We start from the raw sequence: 16593 nt of genomic DNA, 5'->3' as shown, positions 1-16593 counted from the left end.
TAGAGGCTACATTCAGTAGAGGCTACATACAGTAGAGAGGCTACATACAGTAGCGAGGCTATATACAGTAGCGAGGCTATATACAGTAGTGAGGCTACATACAGTAGTGAGGCTATATACAGTAGAGGCTATATACAGTAGCGAGGCTATATACAGTAGAGAGGCTATATACAGTAGAGAGGCTATATACAGTAGTGAGGCTACATACAGTAGCGAGGCTATATACAGTAGAGAGGCTACATACAGTAGAGGCTATATACAGTAGCGAGGCTACATACAGTAGCGAGGCTACATACAGTAGAGGCTACATACAGTAGCGAGGCTACATACAGTAGAGAGGCTATATACAGTAGAGAGGCTATATACAGTAGAGAGGCTACATACAGTAGAGAGGCTATATACAGACACTGGTTAGTCAGGCTGATTGAGGTAGTATGTACTCATAGATATGGTTAAAGAGACTATGCATACAGTGGGGCAAAAACGTATTTAGTCAGCCACCAATTGTGCAAGTTCTCCCACTGTTCATGAAGACTGTGTGGTGTATGTGGATACTGGGTGGTGAATATGGGGACTGGGTGGTGTAAATGGAGACTGGTGGTGTAAATGGAGACTGGAGGCGCGTATGGAGAATGGGTGGCATTTTGGGGGACTGGGTGGTGTATATGAGGACTGGGTGGTGTATATGAGGACTGGGTGGTGTATATGGGGACTGGGTGGTGTATATGAAGACTGGGTGGTGTATATGAGGACTGGGTGGTGTATATGAGGACTGGGTGGTTGTATATGAGGACTGGGTGGTTGTATATGAGGACTGGATGGTGTACATGAGGACTGGATGGTGTATATGAGGACTGGGTGGTGTACATGAGGACTGGGTGGTGTACATGAGAACTGGGTGGTATATATGAGAACTGGGTGGTATATATGAGGACTGGGTGGTTGTATATGAGGACTGGGCGGTGTACATGAGGACTGGGTGGTGTACATGAGGACTTGGTGGTGTATATGAGGACTGGGTGGTGTATATGAGGACTGGGTGGTGTACATGAGGACTGGGGGGTGTACATGAGGACTGGGTGGTGTACATGAGGACTGGGGGGTGTACATGAGGACTGGGTGGTGTATATGAGGACTGGGGGGTGTACATGAGGACTGGGTGGTGTACATGAGGACTGGGGGGTGTACATGAGGACTGGGTGGTGTATATGAGGACTGGGTGGTGTACATGAGAACTGGGTGGTACATATGAGGACTGGGTGGTTGTATATGAGGACTGGGTGGTGTATATCAGGACTGGGTGGTGTATATGAGGACTTGGTGGTGTATATGAGGACTGGGTGGTGTACATGAGGACTGGGGGGTGTACATGAGGACTGGGGGGTGTACATGAGGACTGGGTGGTGTACATGAGGACTGGGTGGTGTACATGAGGACTGGGGGGTGTACATGAGGACTGGGTGGTGTACATGAGAACTGGGTGGTACATATGAGGACTGGGTGGTTGTATATGAGGACTGGGTGGTGTATATCAGGACTGGGTGGTGTATATGAGGACTTGGTGGTGTATATGAGGACTGGGTGGTGTACATGAGGACTGGGGGGTGTACATGAGGACTGGGTGGTGTACATGAGGACTGGGGGGTGTACATGAGGACTGGGTGGTGTATATGAGGACTGGGTGGTGTACATGAGGACTGGGTGGTGTACATGAGGACTGGGTGGTGTACATGAGGACTGGGTGGTGTACATGAGGACTGGGTGGTGTACATGAGGACTGGGTGGTGTACATGAGGACTGGGTGGTGTACATGAGGACTGGGGGTGTACATGAGGACTGGGTGGTGTACATGAGGACTGGGGGGTGTACATGAGGACTGGGTGGTGTACATGAGGACTGGGTGGTGTACATGAGGACTGGGTGGTGTACATGAGGACTGGGTGGTGTACATGAGGACTTGTGGGAACTTTCTGACTCCATTCCAAAATATCCATTCCAGTCCTTACAATTATCCCTCCTATTGCTCCTCCCACCAGTCTCCTCTTTTGTTTGTGTATGTTCATGTGTATGTTCATTTGTGTTTGTGTGTGTATATATATATGCTTGTGTGTATGTATTGTGTGTGTTTTGTGTGTGTATATATATGTGTGTGAGTGTGAGTGTGAGTGTGAGTGTGTGTGTGTGTGTGTGTGTGTGTGTGTGTGTGTGTGTGTGTGTGTGTGTGTGTGTGAGGCACAGACTCACAAGGACCAAGTGAAATCGTAACATTAATCCAGGCCTGTGCTTTTTCCCTGCTTTCTTTCATTTTATACTTTAACCATCTCATTCACTTTTCTCTTTTGTTCTTTCTCTTCCTGCTTGCTTCTCTCTCTCCTTTCATCGTGGCCTCTCCTTGTTTTCTCTTTTGTTCTCATCTTTATTTTGGAAAACAACTTTTAATAATTTATATTTGAATGACTACCTGCCATCCCGCCACCAAAACCCCAAAATGGCCTGTATCCCTTTACATTCAAACCCCTCCTACCTTCCAACACACCCCTGTTACCGTTATCCCCCCACCCGCTCCAACCAAAACCCTCCTCGTCACTCCCTCCCTCACCAACACCCGCCCTCTCCTGGATCTCACATGCGACCTTTGGACCAGTCCTGATCCTGGAGAAGGTCGAGATGGAGGATCTGACCAACAAGACCCTGAAGATCACCGACTTCGGCCTGGCGAGGGAGTGGCACCGTACCACCAAGATGTCAGCCGCTGGCACCTACGCCTGGATGGCGCCCGAGGTCATCCGCTCCTCCACCTTCTCTAAAGGCAGCGATGTCTGGAGGTGGGCGGGGCGGGGTGGGGGGGGGGGGTTGATGAGGCAGGAAACTGTCTGTTCTATCTCACTTAGATCTAGAGTGCTGGGGGAGTCATTTATTCAGTTCTGGATCTAGTAAAGCATTGAGTCATTTATTCAGTTCTGGATCTAGTAAAGTATTGATTAATTTATTCAGTTCTGGATCTAGTAAAGCATTGGTTCATTTATTCAGTTCTGGATCTAGTAAAGCATTGATTCATTTATTCAGTTCTGGATCTAGTAAAGCATTGATTCATTTATTCAGTTCTGGATCTAGTAAAGCATTGATTCATTTATTCAGTTCTGGATCTGGTAAAGTATTGAGTCATTTATTCAGTTCTGGATCTAGTAAAGCATTGATTCATTTATTCAGTTCTGGATCTGGTAAAGCATTGCAGTAGTAGTATGATGACTACACCCAAATAAGGAACCAACACTGTAATTGTTTTCAACGAGAGATGATCTCGTCTTACCCTCGTCTGAAACCATAGAAACCATAGAATAACCTAATAGAATAAATAGAATAACATCAGCTCATAGAATAATAGAATCATAGAATCGTAGAATCATAGAATAACATCAGCTCATAGAATCATAGAATCATAGAATAACATCAGCTCTGATAAGGACAGGATTTAATTCCATTGAGCTTCGTCAGCTATGCGGCATTGGAAAGGTAATTTCCGATATGCAGCAGAAGCAGGGCTTTCTATGTTGCAGCAGACTCTCATGACTTATCATTGACCATGCCAGGTGGCTTGAGTCCAGCCCTTGTTTTAGTATGAAATACCTGCCTGGCTGGAGGTGTGGAGGTAGTTGGAGGCTGTGGACAGGGAGGGCCCTGTCCCTGTCTCTCTGTGGTGCCATAATGCCCCCGCCTCCCACCCCCAATATTGTTAATATTTACAATATTAACTAAATTATAATAAGAATAGTAAAGATTGTCAACAGGGTAATCAGTAACAATAATAATGAATAGTAAATGTGCACGTTAGTTGGTCTGTCAGACACTGTCTGTCATCCTATGGCAGGCAGCAATGTAGTGCGCTGCCAACCCACAGCTCTCTGCGTCCTCCCCCAACCGGACCAGTAGCCTATCCTCATCAGAGAGGTCTTTGAAACCTCAAATTTTGGGAAATGATACTAATTGTTTGATACTTGTTAATAATGCAGCTCTGTCTCAGTGGTTGCACAGCCTTTCCTCTACAGGAAGTCATGTTTTCATGTGTCTACCCTTCTCAATGGCAAGGCTGTGCTCGCTGAGTTTGTACTTTTGATCAGTAACCATGGTCAAATAGTTTAGCCACGGTGTACTTTCGATTTAGGGCCATATAGCATTGCATTTGGCTTTGTACTTGTGTTTCCCAATAAGTTATGTCGTTTTGTTTTTGACTGTGTTGTAATTTAGTGTATTCTGATTGATTGGATGTTCTGGTTCTGAGGCTTCAGTGTGTTAGTAGAACAGGTTAGTGAACTCAGGACCAGCTGGATGAGGGGACTGAGGCTTCAGTGTGTTAGTAGAACAGGTTAGTGAACTCAGCCCCAGGACCAGCTGGATGAGGGGACTCTTTTCTTTGCTCAGCTCTTGGCATTGCAGGGCTTGGTAATGATATGAGAGGGGGTCACTGTATTTTAGATGTTTCTAAAACTTACGTTTGTATTATTAGTGGATATTGGCCTAATTCTGCTCTGCGTGCATTGTTTGTGGTTTCCTCTGGACATGTAGGAGAATCTTGTGGAGTAACTACAATGTTGTTGATCCATCCTCAGTTGTCTCCTATCACAGCCATTAAACTCTGTAACTGTTTTAAAGTCACCCTTGTCCTCATGTTGAAATCCCTGAGCGGTTTCTTTCCTCTCCGGCAACTGAGTTAGGAAGGACGCCTGTATCCTTGTAGTGACTGGGTGTATTGATACACCATCCAAAGTGTAATTAATAACTTCACCATGCTCAAAGGGATATTCTGCTTTTATTTTTTTATTACCCATCTACCAACAGGTGCCCTTCTTTACGAGACATTGGAAAACCTCCCTGGTCTTTGGTTGAATCTCTGTTTGAAATTCACTGCTCGACTGAGGGACCTTACAGATAATTGTATGTGTGGATACAAGAGATGAGGTAGTCACTCAGAAATCATGTTGAACACTATTATTGCACACAGAGTGAATCTATGCAACTTGTGACAAGTTAAGCAGATGTTCCTGAACTTATTTAGGCTTGTCATAACAAAGGGGTTGAATACTTATTCACATTTCAGCTTTTCATTTGTAATTCATTTGTAAAAAAAAAAATAGAAATAATGATAATAATAATTGTGTGCAGTGACAACAACCAAAAATCTAAATTTAATCAATTTGAGAACTTTGGTCTACTTCCCTGAAATCTGGATAATTTAATTAAGCTCTGAATTGTGGACACTAACACTTCGGGCTGAGGATTGTTCTAGAATTGTGGCCAATTCATTGATGTAAATATTGAAGAGTGCAGGGCTCAGATTGCAACCCTGGCGAAGGCCCCGCCCCTGGTTAAAGAATTCTGTTATTTATGTGCCAATTTTAATGCTGCACGTATTGCCAGTAGACATTGATTTAATTATGTGTTTTACCCCCTGCACCACTTTCAATAACTTTGTAGAACAGTCCATTTTGGTATTATTTTGGTGGACAGGTTTATCTATCAGGGTCTCTAGGGTGTAAATATGATCGGTTGTACAATGTTTTGGTATAAATCCAATCAGGCTTTTGCTCAAGATATTGTGATTATTAAGGAATTTGTGAATTCTCTCTCTCTGTCCATCAGCTTTCTGCTCTCTGCTGTCTATTATCTCTGCTGTCTATTCTCTCTGCTGTCTATTGTCTCTGCTGTCTATTGTCTCTGCTGTCTATTGTCTCTGCTGTCTATTATCTCTATCTATTCTCTCTGCTGTCTATTCTCTCTGCTGTCTATTATCTCTGCTGTCTATTCTCTCTGCTGTCTATTCTCTCTGCTGTCTATTATCTCTGCTGTCTATTCTCTCTGCTGTCTATTATCTCTGTCTATTATCTCTGCTGTCTATTCTCTCTGCTGTCTATTATCTCTGCTGTCTATTCTCTCTGCTGTCTATTCTCTCTGCTGTCTATTATCTCTATCTATTCTCTCTGCTGTCTATTATCTCTGCTGTCTATTATCTCTGTCTATTATCTCTGCTGTCTATTATCTCTGTCTATTATCTCTGCTGTCTATTCTCTCTGCTGTCTATTATCTCTGTCTATTATCTCTGCTGTCTATTATCTCTGCTGTCTATTATCTCTGTCTATTATCTCTGCTGTCTATTATCTCTGCTGTCTATTATCTCTGTCTATTGTCTCTGCTGTCTATTCTCTCTGCTGTCTATTATCTCTATCTATTCTCTCTGCTGTCTATTATCTCTGCTGTCTATTATCTCTGCTGTCTATTATCTCTGCTGTCTATTATCTCTGCTGTCTATTATCTCTGTCTATTATCTCTGCTGTCTATTATCTCTATCTATTCTCTCTGCTGTCTATTATCTCTATCTATTCTCTCTGCTGTCTATTCTCTCTGCTGTCTATTATCTCTATCTATTCTCTCTGCTGTCTATTATCTCTGCTGTCTATTATCTCTGCTGTCTATTATCTCTGCTGTCTATTATCTCTGTCTATTATCTCTGCTGTCTATTATCTCTGCTGTCTATTATCTCTGTCTATTATCTCTGCTGTCTATTGTCTCTGCTGTCTATTCTCTCTGCTGTCTATTATCTCTATCTATTATCTCTGCTGTCTATTATCTCTGCTGTCTATTATCTCTGTCTATTATCTCTGCTGTCTATTGTCTCTGCTGTCTATTCTCTCTGCTGTCTATTCTCTCTGCTGTCTATTATCTATATCTATTCTCTCTGCTGTCTATTGTCTCTGCTGTCTATTATCTCTATCTATTATCTCTGCTGTCTATTATCTCTATCTATTCTCTCTGCTGTCTATTATCTCTGCTGTCTATTATCTCTGCTGTCTATTGTCTCTGCTGTCTATTGTCTCTGCTGTCTATTCTCTCTGCTGTCTATTCTCTCTGCTGTCTATTCTCTCTGCTGTCTATTATCTCTATCTATTCTCTCTGCTGTCTATTGTCTCTGCTGTCTATTATCTCTATCTATTCTCTCTGCTGTCTATTATCTCTATCTATTGTCTCTGCTGTCTATTATCTCTGCTGTCTATTATCTCTGCTGTCTATTGTCTCTGCTGTCTATTCTCTCTGCTGTCTATTGTCTCTGCTGTCTATTGTCTCTGCTGTCTATTATCTCTATCTATTCTCTCTGCTGTCTATTATCTCTGCTGTCTATTATCTCTGTCTATTCTCTCTGCTGTCTATTATCTCTATCTATTCTCTCTGCTGTCTATTGTCTCTGCTGTCTATTGTCTCTGCTGTCTATTCTCTCTGCTGTCTATTGTCTCTGCTGTCTATTGTCTCTGCTGTCTATTGTCTCTGCTGTCTATTCTCTCTGCTGTCTATTGTCTCTGCTGTCTATTGTCTCTGCTGTCTATTATCTCTATCTATTCTCTCTGCTGTCTATTATCTCTGCTGTCTATTATCTCTGTCTATTCTCTCTGCTGTCTATTATCTCTATCTATTCTCTCTGCTGTCTATTGTCTCTGCTGTCTATTCTCTCTGCTGTCTATTGTCTCTGCTGTCTATTGTCTCTGCTGTCTATTGTCTCTGCTGTCTATTGTCTCTGCTGTCTATTGTCTCTGCTGTCTATTGTCTCCGCTGTCTATTGTCTCTGCTGTCTATTCTCTCTGCTGTCTATTGTCTCTGCTGTCTATTGTCTCCGCTGTCTATTGTCTCTGCTGTCTATTCTCTCTGCTGTCTATTGTCTCTGCTGTCTATTATCTCTATCTATTCTCTCTGCTGTCTATTATCTCTATCTATTATCTCTGCTGTCTATTATCTCTGCTGTCTATTATCTCTGTCTATTATCTCTGCTGTCTATTGTCTCTGCTGTCTATTCTCTCTGCTGTCTATTCTCTCTGCTGTCTATTATCTCTATCTATTCTCTCTGCTGTCTATTGTCTCTGCTGTCTATTATCTCTATCTATTATCTCTGCTGTCTATTATCTCTATCTATTCTCTCTGCTGTCTATTATCTCTGCTGTCTATTATCTCTGTCTATTATCTCTGCTGTCTATTGTCTCTGCTGTCTATTCTCTCTGCTGTCTATTCTCTCTGCTGTCTATTCTCTCTGCTGTCTATTATCTCTATCTATTCTCTCTGCTGTCTATTGTCTCTGCTGTCTATTATCTCTATCTATTCTCTCTGCTGTCTATTATCTCTATCTATTGTCTCTGCTGTCTATTATCTCTGCTGTCTATTATCTCTGCTGTCTATTGTCTCTGCTGTCTATTCTCTCTGCTGTCTATTGTCTCTGCTGTCTATTGTCTCTGCTGTCTATTATCTCTATCTATTCTCTCTGCTGTCTATTATCTCTGCTGTCTATTATCTCTGTCTATTCTCTCTGCTGTCTATTATCTCTATCTATTCTCTCTGCTGTCTATTGTCTCTGCTGTCTATTCTCTCTGCTGTCTATTGTCTCTGCTGTCTATTGTCTCTGCTGTCTATTGTCTCTGCTGTCTATTCTCTCTGCTGTCTATTGTCTCTGCTGTCTATTGTCTCTGCTGTCTATTATCTCTATCTATTCTCTCTGCTGTCTATTATCTCTGCTGTCTATTATCTCTGTCTATTCTCTCTGCTGTCTATTATCTCTATCTATTCTCTCTGCTGTCTATTGTCTCTGCTGTCTATTCTCTCTGCTGTCTATTGTCTCTGCTGTCTATTGTCTCTGCTGTCTATTGTCTCTGCTGTCTATTGTCTCTGCTGTCTATTGTCTCTGCTGTCTATTGTCTCCGCTGTCTATTGTCTCTGCTGTCTATTCTCTCTGCTGTCTATTGTCTCTGCTGTCTATTGTCTCCGCTGTCTATTGTCTCTGCTGTCTATTCTCTCTGCTGTCTATTGTCTCTGCTGTCTATTATCTCTATCTATTCTCTCTGCTGTCTATTATCTCTATCTATTATCTCTGCTGTCTATTATCTCTGCTGTCTATTATCTCTGTCTATTATCTCTGCTGTCTATTGTCTCTGCTGTCTATTCTCTCTGCTGTCTATTCTCTCTGCTGTCTATTATCTCTATCTATTCTCTCTGCTGTCTATTGTCTCTGCTGTCTATTATCTCTATCTATTATCTCTGCTGTCTATTATCTCTATCTATTCTCTCTGCTGTCTATTATCTCTGCTGTCTATTATCTCTGTCTATTATCTCTGCTGTCTATTGTCTCTGCTGTCTATTCTCTCTGCTGTCTATTCTCTCTGCTGTCTATTCTCTCTGCTGTCTATTATCTCTATCTATTCTCTCTGCTGTCTATTGTCTCTGCTGTCTATTATCTCTATCTATTCTCTCTGCTGTCTATTATCTCTGCTGTCTATTGTCTCTGCTGTCTATTCTCTCTGCTGTCTATTGTCTCTGCTGTCTATTGTCTCTGCTGTCTATTATCTCTATCTATTCTCTCTGCTGTCTATTATCTCTGCTGTCTATTATCTCTATCTATTCTCTCTGCTGTCTATTATCTCTATCTATTCTCTCTGCTGTCTATTGTCTCTGCTGTCTATTCTCTCTGCTGTCTATTGTCTCTGCTGTCTATTGTCTCTGCTGTCTATTGTCTCTGCTGTCTATTCTCTCTGCTGTCTATTGTCTCTGCTGTCTATTGTCTCTGCTGTCTATTATCTCTATCTATTCTCTCTGCTGTCTATTATCTCTGCTGTCTATTATCTCTGTCTATTCTCTCTGCTGTCTATATTATCTCTATCTATTCTCTCTGCTGTCTATTGTCTCTGCTGTCTATTCTCTCTGCTGTCTATTGTCTCTGCTGTCTATTGTCTCTGCTGTCTATTGTCTCTGCTGTCTATTGTCTCTGCTGTCTATTGTCTCTGCTGTCTATTGTCTCCGCTGTCTATTGTCTCTGCTGTCTATTCTCTCTGCTGTCTATTGTCTCTGCTGTCTATTGTCTCTGCTGTCTATTATCTCTATCTATTCTCTCTGCTGTCTATTATCTCTGCTGTCTATTATCTCTGTCTATTCTCTCTGCTGTCTATTATCTCTATCTATTCTCTCTGCTGTCTATTGTCTCTGCTGTCTATTCTCTCTGCTGTCTATTGTCTCTGCTGTCTATTGTCTCTGCTGTCTATTGTCTCTGCTGTCTATTGTCTCTGCTGTCTATTGTCTCTGCTGTCTATTGTCTCCGCTGTCTATTGTCTCTGCTGTCTATTCTCTCTGCTGTCTATTGTCTCTGCTGTCTATTGTCTCCGCTGTCTATTGTCTCTGCTGTCTATTCTCTCTGCTGTCTATTGTCTCTGCTGTCTATTATCTCTATCTATTCTCTCTGCTGTCTATTATCTCTATCTATTATCTCTGCTGTCTATTATCTCTGCTGTCTATTATCTCTGTCTATTATCTCTGCTGTCTATTGTCTCTGCTGTCTATTCTCTCTGCTGTCTATTCTCTCTGCTGTCTATTATCTCTATCTATTCTCTCTGCTGTCTATTGTCTCTGCTGTCTATTATCTCTATCTATTATCTCTGCTGTCTATTATCTCTATCTATTCTCTCTGCTGTCTATTATCTCTGCTGTCTATTATCTCTGTCTATTATCTCTGCTGTCTATTGTCTCTGCTGTCTATTCTCTCTGCTGTCTATTCTCTCTGCTGTCTATTCTCTCTGCTGTCTATTATCTCTATCTATTCTCTCTGCTGTCTATTGTCTCTGCTGTCTATTATCTCTATCTATTCTCTCTGCTGTCTATTATCTCTATCTATTGTCTCTGCTGTCTATTATCTCTGCTGTCTATTATCTCTGCTGTCTATTGTCTCTGCTGTCTATTGTCTCTGCTGTCTATTATCTCTATCTATTCTCTCTGCTGTCTATTATCTCTGCTGTCTATTATCTCTGTCTATTCTCTCTGCTGTCTATTATCTCTATCTATTCTCTCTGCTGTCTATTGTCTCTGCTGTCTATTCTCTCTGCTGTCTATTGTCTCTGCTGTCTATTGTCTCTGCTGTCTATTGTCTCTGCTGTCTATTCTCTCTGCTGTCTATTGTCTCTGCTGTCTATTGTCTCTGCTGTCTATTATCTCTATCTATTCTCTCTGCTGTCTATTATCTCTGCTGTCTATTATCTCTGTCTATTCTCTCTGCTGTCTATTATCTCTATCTATTCTCTCTGCTGTCTATTGTCTCTGCTGTCTATTCTCTCTGCTGTCTATTGTCTCTGCTGTCTATTGTCTCTGCTGTCTATTGTCTCTGCTGTCTATTGTCTCTGCTGTCTATTGTCTCTGCTGTCTATTGTCTCCGCTGTCTATTGTCTCTGCTGTCTATTCTCTCTGCTGTCTATTGTCTCTGCTGTCTATTGTCTCCGCTGTCTATTGTCTCTGCTGTCTATTCTCTCTGCTGTCTATTGTCTCTGCTGTCTATTATCTCTATCTATTCTCTCTGCTGTCTATTATCTCTATCTATTATCTCTGCTGTCTATTATCTCTGCTGTCTATTATCTCTGTCTATTATCTCTGCTGTCTATTGTCTCTGCTGTCTATTCTCTCTGCTGTCTATTCTCTCTGCTGTCTATTATCTCTATCTATTCTCTCTGCTGTCTATTGTCTCTGCTGTCTATTATCTCTATCTATTATCTCTGCTGTCTATTATCTCTATCTATTCTCTCTGCTGTCTATTATCTCTGCTGTCTATTATCTCTGTCTATTATCTCTGCTGTCTATTGTCTCTGCTGTCTATTCTCTCTGCTGTCTATTCTCTCTGCTGTCTATTCTCTCTGCTGTCTATTATCTCTATCTATTCTCTCTGCTGTCTATTGTCTCTGCTGTCTATTATCTCTATCTATTCTCTCTGCTGTCTATTATCTCTGCTGTCTATTGTCTCTGCTGTCTATTCTCTCTGCTGTCTATTGTCTCTGCTGTCTATTGTCTCTGCTGTCTATTATCTCTATCTATTCTCTCTGCTGTCTATTATCTCTGCTGTCTATTATCTCTATCTATTCTCTCTGCTGTCTATTATCTCTATCTATTCTCTCTGCTGTCTATTGTCTCTGCTGTCTATTCTCTCTGCTGTCTATTGTCTCTGCTGTCTATTGTCTCTGCTGTCTATTGTCTCTGCTGTCTATTCTCTCTGCTGTCTATTGTCTCTGCTGTCTATTGTCTCTGCTGTCTATTATCTCTATCTATTCTCTCTGCTGTCTATTATCTCTGCTGTCTATTATCTCTGTCTATTCTCTCTGCTGTCTATATTATCTCTATCTATTCTCTCTGCTGTCTATTGTCTCTGCTGTCTATTCTCTCTGCTGTCTATTGTCTCTGCTGTCTATTGTCTCTGCTGTCTATTGTCTCTGCTGTCTATTGTCTCTGCTGTCTATTGTCTCTGCTGTCTATTGTCTCCGCTGTCTATTGTCTCTGCTGTCTATTCTCTCTGCTGTCTATTGTCTCTGCTGTCTATTGTCTCCGCTGTCTATTGTCTCTGCTGTCTATTCTCTCTGCTGTCTATTGTCTCTGCTGTCTATTATCTCTATCTATTCTCTCTGCTGTCTATTGTCTCTGCTGTCTATTCTCTCTGCTGTCTATTCTCTCTGCTGTCTATTATCTCTGCTGTCTATTATCTCTGCTGTCTATTATCTCTGCTGTCTATTGTCTCTGCTGTCTATTGTCTCTGCTGTCTATTCTCTCTGCTGTCTATTCTCTCTGCTGTCTATTATCTCTATCTATTCTCTCTGCTGTCTATTCTCTCTGCTGTCTATTCTCTCTGCTGTCTATTATCTCTGCTGTCTATTATCTCTGCTGTCTATTATCTCTGCTGTCTATTGTCTCTGCTGTCTATTCTCTCTGCTGTCTATTCTCTCTGCTGTCTATTGTCTCTGCTGTCTATTGTCTCTGCTGTCTATTCTCTCTGCTGTCTATTCTCTCTGCTGTCTATTATCTCTATCTATTCTCTCTGCTGTCTATTATCTCTGCTGTCTATTATCTCTGCTGTCTATTATCTCTGCTGTCTATTGTCTCTGCTGTCTATTCTCTCTGCTGTCTATTCTCTCTGCTGTCTATTGTCTCCGCTGTCTATTTTCTCCGCTGTCTATTGTCTCTGCTGTCTATTGTCTCTGTTGTCTATTCTGAATTCTGCCATTCTGTTTCCTGCTGATACTGACAAAAGAAAGACAGAAAGAGAAATATAAGCCTAATGAAGCAAAAGATTTCAAAATTCCGGTACCTTTCCCAAAATTCACAAGATTTCCCGAAATCCCATTTTTCTGTTTCCATAACATTCTTCCATCTCTTTCCTGATCTCTTCCTCCCGACCCTGTAGCTACGGGGTTCTTCTGTGGGAGCTGCTGACGGGAGAAGTCCCATTCAGGGGCATTGATTGTCTCGCGGTGGCATATGGAGTAGCCATGAATAAGCTGGCGTTGCCCATCCCTTCCACCTGCCCAGAGCCCTTCGCCCGTCTTATGGAAGGTGAGCTGATTTCTGTTAGGTATTCTTCAATGAGGCCAACAGTCACCTGCCCAGAGCCCTTCACCCTTCTTATGGAAGGTGAGCTGATTTCTGTTAGGTATTCTTCAATGAGGCCAACAGCCACCTGCCCAGAGCCCTTCGCCCGTCTTATGGAAGGTGAGCTGATTTCTGTTAGGTATTCTTCAAAGAGGCCAACAGCCACCTGTTTGTTGACAGAATGTACACATCGTTACCTTAATAATACAGATTATTCGATTATAAGAATATGTATATAAATAGATATATCCGTCTCCATCCTGATCCATAATAGATAGATTGATATTTGTGCAAAAATAAATGATAACTTATTTTCATTGAGGTCCTCTGTAGATCCATGGAGTGCTGTCATATATAAGCATTAAATAACTTGTATTATATCACTTTTGACCGGTAGTGATTTGATTTAGTGTATATATTTATTATATATATATAGAGAGAGAGAGATACTAACAAAACATTACATCAAAGATTTTTTATAACTAACCCAAGATAGATCACAGCATGTCGTTTCCAATGGAAACAAATTAATCATAGTGGGGCAGAACAAGCAAGAAGGTGAGCAGAGCCTAGCAGGAGCCTATTGGCGCGTTCTAGCATCTATTTGCATATTTCCGTTAAGGAACGCCTACTCTTTGAAATGCGCTTGTGCAGTAATTTAATTCGCCCTTCCATTCCATCTGAACAACGGAACTTTGGCAAAGGGTAAAATCTATAGAACTTAGTCCACTCTGTTTGTAAAATATTGTAGTTTTGGAAACCGAAAACTGTATTGAGATCAAATGTTTCATCAATGAGAACAGTACCAGAATGTCGGCCAAAATCCATCTCCTTCTCCCACTGTCGGGCCACTGGGCTTCCTCTCACCACCATATTTGGTAGTGAGTGGAAACGGCCAACAGGAAGCTTCACATTTATCACATCCAGTGAAATATCTGTCTCATTGTTCTATCTCATCCCGTCAGTAGAGGATGCCTGGTTATTATTTGTAAATGCCTTCCTCACCATCTTAAATAAGCATGCCCCATTCAAGAAATGTAGAACCAGGAACAGATATCGCCCTTGGTTCTCTCCAGACCGGACTGCCCTTAACCAACACAAAAACATCCTGTGGCGTTCTGCATTAGCATCGAACAGCCCCTGTGATATGCAACTTTTCAGGGAAGTTAGAAACCAATATACACAGGCAGTTAGAAAAGCCAAGGCTAGCTTTTTCAAGCAGAAATGTGCTTCCTGCAACACAAACTCAAAAAAGTTCTGGGACACTGTAAAGTCCATGGAGAATAAGAGCACCTCCTCCCAGCTGCCCAGTGCACTGAGGATAGGAAACACTGTCACCACCGATAAATCCACTATAATTGAGAATTTCAATAAGCATTGTTCTACGGCTGGCATTGCTTTCCACCTGGCTACCCCTACCCCGGTCACCAGCACTGCACCCCCCACAGCAACTCACCCAAGCCTCTCCCATTTCTCCTTCTCCCAAATCCAGTCAGCTGATGTTCTGAAAGAGCTGCAAAATTTGGACCCCTACAAATCAGCCTGGTTAGACAATCTGGACCTTTTCTTTCTAAAATTATCTGCCGAAATTGTTGCAACCCCTATTACTAGCCTGTTCAGCCTCTCTTTGGTGTCGTCTGAGATTCCCAAAGATTGGAAAGCAGCTGCGGTCATCCCCCTCTTCAAAGGGGGGACACTCTTGACCCAAACTGCTACAGACCTATATCTATCCTACCATGCCTTTCTAAGGTCTTTGAAAGCCAAGTCAACAAATAGATTACCGACCATTTCGAATCCCACCATACCTTCTCCGCTATGCAATCTGGTTTCAGAGCTGGTCATGGGTGCACCTCAGCCACGCTCAAGGTCCTAAACGATATCTTAACCGCCATCGGTAAGAAACAATACTGTGCAGCCGTATTTATTGACCTGGCCAAGGCTTTCGACTCTGTCAATCACCACATCCTCATCGGCAGACTCAACAGCCTTGGTTTCTCAAATGATTGCCTCGGCTGGTTCACCAACTACTTCTCTGATAGAGTTCAATGTGTCAAATCGGAGGGCCTGTTGTCCGGGCCTCTGGCAGTCTCTATGGGGGTGCCACAGGGTTAAATTCTTGGACCGACTCTCTTGTCTGTATATATCAATGATGTCGCTCTTGCTGCTGGTGAGTCTCTGATCCACCTCCTACGTAGATGACACCATTCTGTATACTTCTGGGCCTTCTTTGGACACTGTGTTAACAACCCTCCAGGCGAGCTTCAAGCCATACAACTCTCCTTCCGTGGCCTCCAACTGCTCTTAAATACAAGTAAAACTAAATGCATGCTCTTCAACCGATTGCTGCCTGCACCTGCCCGCCTGTCCAACATCACTACTCTGGACGGCTCTGACTTAGAATATGTGGACAACTACAAACACCTAGGTGTCTGGTTAGACTGTAAACTCTCCTTCCAGACTCACATTAAACATCTCCAATCCAAAATTAAATCTAGAATCGGCTTCCTATTTCGCAACAAAGCATCCTTCACTCATGCTGCCAAACATACCCTTGTAAAACTGACCATCCTACCGATCCTCGACTTCGGCGATGTCATTTACAAAATAGTCTCCAATACCCTACTCAACAAATTGGATGCAGTCTATCACAGTGCAATCCGTTTTGTCACCAAAGCCCCATATACTACCCACCATTGCGACCTGTACGCTCTCGTTGGCTGGCCCTCGCTTCATACTGCCGCCAAACCTACTGGCTCCATGTCATATTCAAGACCCTGCTAGGTAAAGTCCCCCTTATCTCAGCTCGCTGGTCATCATAGCAGCACCCACCTGTAGCACGCGCTCCAGCAGGTATATCTCTCTGTTCACCCCCAAAACCAATTCTTCCTTTGGCCACCTCTCCTTCCAGTTCTCTGCTGCCAATGACTGGAACGAACTACAAAAATCTCTGAAACTGGAAACACTTATCTCCCTCACTAGCTTTAAGAACCAGCTGTCAGAGCAGCTCACAGATTACTGCACCTGTACATAGCCCATCTATAATTTAGCCCAAACATCTACCTCTTTCCCTACTGTATTTAATTTTATTTATTTATTTTGCTCCTTTGCACCCCATTATTTTTATTTCTAATTTGCACATTTCTTCCACTGCAAATCTACCATTCCAGTGTTTTACTT

At 42.3% G+C, this 16593-nt stretch overlaps 1 protein-coding gene across 1 annotated transcript in view; it reads left to right on the top strand.

Annotated features, from left to right (window-relative positions):
- LOC135536304 (mitogen-activated protein kinase kinase kinase 9-like) overlaps positions 1–16593 on the top strand; it is a 66605-nt gene that overhangs the window by 35797 nt on the left and 14215 nt on the right. The window contains exons 4-5 of the mRNA XM_064962661.1: positions 2645–2825; positions 13232–13380. Of these exons, the coding sequence (XP_064818733.1) occupies positions 2645–2825; positions 13232–13380 (330 nt within the window). The remainder of the gene's footprint in view (positions 1–2644; positions 2826–13231; positions 13381–16593) is intronic.

This window comes from Oncorhynchus masou, unplaced genomic scaffold (assembly GCF_036934945.1).
Source record: "Oncorhynchus masou masou isolate Uvic2021 unplaced genomic scaffold, UVic_Omas_1.1 unplaced_scaffold_593, whole genome shotgun sequence".
In the NCBI taxonomy this organism is placed as follows: Eukaryota; Metazoa; Chordata; class Actinopteri; order Salmoniformes; family Salmonidae; genus Oncorhynchus; species Oncorhynchus masou.
The sequence above is the reverse complement of the archived record's forward strand: the minus strand, read 5'-3'. Positions and strand labels throughout refer to the sequence as shown.